The 5030-nt window shown below is 52.0% G+C and overlaps 1 protein-coding gene across 1 annotated transcript; it reads left to right on the forward strand.

Annotated features, from left to right (window-relative positions):
- On the forward strand, window positions 1–4135 carry si:ch73-109d9.2 (uncharacterized protein LOC565042 homolog). Its single transcript, XM_035418916.1, has 4 exons — window positions 1–763; window positions 1296–1453; window positions 2310–2415; window positions 2714–4135. The coding sequence occupies exons 1-4, from the start codon at window positions 484–486 to the stop codon at window positions 3739–3741; spliced, it is 1572 nt and encodes a 523-aa protein (XP_035274807.1). The 5' UTR covers window positions 1–483; the 3' UTR covers window positions 3742–4135.
- Window positions 4136–5030: the final 895 nt, after the last annotated feature.

Genomic DNA, 5030 nt, shown 5'->3' on the forward strand with positions numbered 1-5030 from the left:
TGGAAGTTCGAAGGTGAGTTCCTGCAGAACTGCTTTTGTGTTTACGGTAGCACTCGCTGTCTGTTGGTGTTTTGATGGAAAATTCCGCTTTCGGTCGTCGTAGACAAGTCACAACGCTCCACAAACTGTTCCGTTTCAAGGGTACCTAAAATGATTTTATTTCCGGTAATACTCACATTATACTCAGTTGAATCGTCGGCAGATCTGTGATCTACCCCGGAAGAAAGCTTGGTCTCTGCCACACATCTGTTTTGCTTGGGTTTTTTTCAGACCTCCAGTTAGACATACCGGTATGTTGAGCGTTTCTGTCACTGATCAAACGTTATCCAGCAGCGCTTGGGATGGTCCCTTATTTTTAGGAACTTGCTGAACACAAACATATCAGACCATTTAGCAAGTTACGTGCTGATCATTGACTCCTTTGGAGTAAACAGGAGTGCCGTCAGAACACACGGTGGAGCCTTTGCCCAAAAAGATCACGAGATGTCGGACGCAATCCGTACTTTTCAGTCCCAGCTGTCCGGTGTCATGGAGACCGTGTTCAAAGCAGCCATGTATGAGATCACCCGGCTGGTGGAGGACAGCTTCCTGGAGGAGGTATCGCGGAGCAGAGAGCAAGTAGAGTCGCTGAAGCAGCGGCTGCAGTGGTCGGAGAACCGGCGCAGAGAGCGAGAGAGCGGCGGGCGGACGAGGTGCGTCGACTGCGGCAGATTCGGGGTTTCCAGCGAGGAGACAGAGGTCCGACCCTCAGGAACACTGTCCGGTTAGAAACGTCCTTCTTATTTGCATAAACTGGCTGTTTCAGCATTAACCCGTGCAGCTGCATCACCTGTTGCTGTCTCGGTAGAACAATCACACGCTGCGCTGCCGATCATTTGTAGGATTGAAAAACGCACGGGCGTGTGACCCGTTTCTGGAAGTGTACCCGACAAACTGCGTGGTAATAAAAGGTATTAAATTGTGCAAAAATGGCAGGTGAACTCAACCCTGACCTGAAATTGGAATGAGTCTGTACTAGTTGATTTGTTTAAGGAAGACTGTTCGGTCTTTTTGTGAAAATGAAGGGTGTTGCATGTTCTGTCCCAGTTATTATGCCATTTGTACAGACAAAGTTTACTTTTAGATGATTCGATATGATGAAATAAACCAACGTGCTTTATGGCAATCTCGCGAGAGAGTGTCCGACTTGGCTTTTTAGCGCGGAATCGGCTAATTGGGCTGAAAGGCCAAGGCTGGCCGTGGCTGCGCTGCGCGCCCTGACGGTCTCGTTCTGTGCTGTCATTCTGTCCATCCAGATGTTGACGAGGGGCGTGGTCTGAAGCAGGAGAAGGTTCCGGAAGGGAGCTGGAGCAGCTGTCCGGGGGAAGGGTCGAACCCTGGACCTCCACATGCCCAGGAGGCGGTGGCCACGCCCAGCCCCATCGCAGCACCATCAGGGTGCACCCCAACGGCGGTAACCATCGGTTACGATCATGCTTATTCTCAGGGCGGCAATTGATTGGCCATAACGCCACCCAGGGATGGACAGATTTTACCTGGAGTGCCTCCATCACTCCCAGCCATTCCCACTGGCTCGCTGATCTCTGACTCAGTGCTTATGATCTCTGACTCAGTGCTCATTGTCTCTGACTCAGTGCTTATGATCTCTGACTCAGTGCTCATTGTCTGTGACTCAGTGCTTATTGTTTCTGACTCAGTGCTTATGATCCCTGACTCAGTGCGTATGATCTCTGACTCAGTGCTCATTGTCTCTGACTCAATGTGTATGATCTCTGACTCAGTGCTCATTGTCTCTGACTCAGTGCTCATTGTCTCTGACTCAGTGCTCATGATCTCTGACTCAGTGCTCATTGTCTCTGACTCAGTGCTTATGATCTCTGACTCAGTGCTCATGATCTCTGACTCAGTGCTTATGATCTCTGACTCAGTGCTCATTGTCTCTGACTCAGTGCTTATGATCTCTGACTCAGTGCTCATGATCTCTGACTCAGTGTGCATTCTCTCTGACTCAGTGTGTGTGTTCACTGACTCTATGTGTGTTCTCTGTGTCAGTGTATGTGTTCTGTTACTGTGTGTGTGTTATTTGACTTTGTGTGTGTTCTGACTCGGTGTTTACCTGGTGGTGCTGAGTGGAGAAACATCAGGTCACATCCTGTGTGTGCTTACCTGCACTCTCACTCTGACTCTCACTCTGTAATTAGAGTTTTCTGAAAGGTAGATTTCCTGTTTGCGTGTGCTAGCCAGTGAGCTTTACCAGTGTGGCTGAGAGGGCACTGAGGGAACTGGCTCTCTGCTCTCTCTGGTGGCAGAGCGATTTGGACGGAGACGGGCTGGACGCCATGCTGAAGGAGGAGGCCCTGCAGACAGCGCCCCCTGCTGGTGGCCTGCAGGAGAGATGGGCGGTGTGCTTGGAGGGTGAGTGTGCAGTCTCGGGTGATTTAAAGCAGCAGGCTGCGCTCTAAGAGCTGCGTTTAGCCGAGCTGTGTGCTGTGTTTTATATCTCTCGACAGAACGGCCTGAGAGGGTTACACTGAGCATGTTACACTGAACGAGTTACATTGAGTCTGTCCCATTTGTGTCTCCCTGTTCTGTGAGGGACAGTGCATGTAGCCCCTGGACTGAGCCCAAACTCTGTCCTGTTTGTGTCTCACAGCCCAAACTCTGTCCTGTTTGTGTCTCACAACCCAAACTCTGTCCCGTTTGTGTCTCACAGGGCAGGAGGGCCCCGAGGGGGGTGAGCAGGACGGGGATTTTGGGGCGCAGCGGCTGCATATGTGCGAGGAGGAGTGGGGATCGGAGGCGGGGCCGGAAGCGGGGCCTGGGCGCGAGGGAGGCGGGGAGGAGCTAGCCCACGCGTACGAGGCCCGGTACGGCATGGAGGAGGAGCTGGGCGTGGCGCTGGAGGCGGAGTCTAAGGGAGAGTACATGGCGGCGATGCTGGGTGACCGTGGCCTGGAGGACACGTTGGCCTTCCCCCCCGAGCTGGATCCCGCTAACGGCCCCGCCCACCCCCTCGTGCCGCGGGCGAGGAGGGCGGGGTTCCCCCTGCCGGTGGACGGCGACGCGGGCGAGCTGGACTGCCTCCTCATTAACGAGGACGGCTTCCTGCAGGACGCGGACAGGCGCCAGCGCGGAGCCAGGCGGGGGCGGGGCAGGAGCCGGGCGGAGCTGCCTGTGCCGGACATCGCCCAAGACCGCCACCGGGGGGAGCCCTTCGCCCTGCTGCCCCCCGCAGGGGCTGAGAGGCCGCACGGCTGCTCGCTCTGCCCAATGAGCTTCCCCGAGCCGGCGGCGCTGAAGGCGCACCTGCAGGCCCACGGGGGGGCGCCCTACACCTGCACGCAGTGTGGAAAGGGCTTCACGCAGGCCTGCAACCTGAAGGTGCACCAGCGCGTCCACTCCGGCCAGGGCCTGCACCTGTGCAGCCACTGCGGCAAGGCCTTCGGCTCCTTCGCCGACCTCAAGCGCCACAAGTGCAGCCACGGCAGCGAGAAGCCGTACTGCTGCAGCCTGTGCGGGAACCGCTTCAGCCGCCTGTGGAACCTGAAGCTGCACCGGCGCATCCACACGCAGGAGAAACCACACCGCTGCGCGCAGTGCGGCAAGAGCTTCACCCGCGCCGACATCCTCAAAGTGCACCAGCGCACTCACACGGGAGAGAGACCGTACTGCTGCGCCGTCTGCGGGCTGAGCTTCAAGCGCCTGGACCACCTGAAGTCTCACCAGCGCAAGCACAGCTAGCAGCTTTAGCCTTCCTGCTGGTCCCTCACCCGCACCAGCTCACAGAAAAGTGTTTTATCAGTGAAGAGCAATGGTGCCCGTATTGAGTACTGACTCAAAACTTACCTTTTTATTTTACTGTTATACCACAAGGAATGAGTGTTGATATACTTTATCATGACATTTGTGTTTTTTCTCTTAAATGCCAACATGCTTTTCCTTTGCTCTCATCTTAGAAGTACTGTTTACTCTTCCTTTTATATAAAACAATAACTGTTACTTTTCAATAAAACAGTAGTTTCATAATTGTTTTTTTTCCCCCAGGTGCATTCTTCTTACTTTAATATTTAATGGGATATTCATGAAATTTGCGTTCCATTAGTCTCCTGATTAAAAAACATTGTCTTCAACCTGAGTGTGAACTTTCTGAGGTATTCCTTATGCCTTTATTGAGTTCTTTTAAAATGGAAAAGTAGGAAATGTTATAACGGTTAAACAGCGTGATTGACTTGTGTAGCAGGCAAATTAATCCAGTCTGTTTACCTGGGCTAGTGGGGTACAGTAGATATTTAATCCCCTGCTCAGGTTATTACTGTTACTACTGCAAAATGTACTTATTCAGCTGAGCCATCTTGAGCCATCTGTTTTGATAAAACTGTCAGTATACCCAGCTGTGTGACTAGAGTTGGCTGCAGGTAAAGATGTAATCTGTGTGAGGTACTCTGGGTGTGTCTGCCCGCTAAATTTTATTTCTTTATTTATCCTTTATTATACCAGATGAGTCGGTCTGAGATTTTCATTTCTTTTTAGAGGGAGTCCTGTGTAAGAGAAGCAACAAGCAGTCAGTTTACATATAAAACATGGAAATGAAAGGAACATCAGTAAAAGGCCAGATTATGCATTATACGTGCAGAAGTGTAATGCAGTGAAACGGTTCTGAGCCGTTAACGGTCGTCCTAGCGACACGCGCAGCAGGAATCTCTGAAAAGCCACCGGTGTCTGCCTCAGCGAAGCAGACACCTGTATGGCTGCAGGGACTCACCTGCCTTCTCCTTTATAACTGCATTTGGGTTAAACTATAACCCAAAACTTTAACTAACCAAATGTAACTATATTTTAATTTGACCGTATAGCGCAGCAAAACGAGAAATGATCAGTGGGAGGACGAAACCGTTCTGAAGGCACGATTTATGAATCAGCCCATGGGAGCCCCGACCGGTTAGTTTTTTCCGAACGCTTTTTCTTTCTCGGGTGTTTAGAACCTATGAGGCCACCGTGATGTGTTCCTGAAATCTCCTGTTGTCCGAGCT

This window comes from Anguilla anguilla, chromosome 5 (genome assembly GCF_013347855.1).
Source record: "Anguilla anguilla isolate fAngAng1 chromosome 5, fAngAng1.pri, whole genome shotgun sequence".
Lineage (NCBI taxonomy): Eukaryota > Metazoa > Chordata > Actinopteri > Anguilliformes > Anguillidae > Anguilla > Anguilla anguilla.

What these genes read in the sequence shown, in the direction of transcription:
- si:ch73-109d9.2 (XM_035418916.1), top strand. Translation starts at nt 484, where the DNA reads ATGTCGGACGCAATCCGTACTTTTCAGTCCCAGCTGTCCGGTGTCATG. An exon ending in ACCCTCAGGAACACTGTCCG is followed by an intron (nt 764 to 1,295) that starts GTTAGAAACGTC and finishes CTGTCCATCCAG; the next exon opens with ATGTTGACGAGGGGCGTGGT. An exon ending in ATGGGCGGTGTGCTTGGAGG is followed by an intron (nt 2,416 to 2,713) that starts GTGAGTGTGCAG and finishes TGTGTCTCACAG; the next exon opens with GGCAGGAGGGCCCCGAGGGG.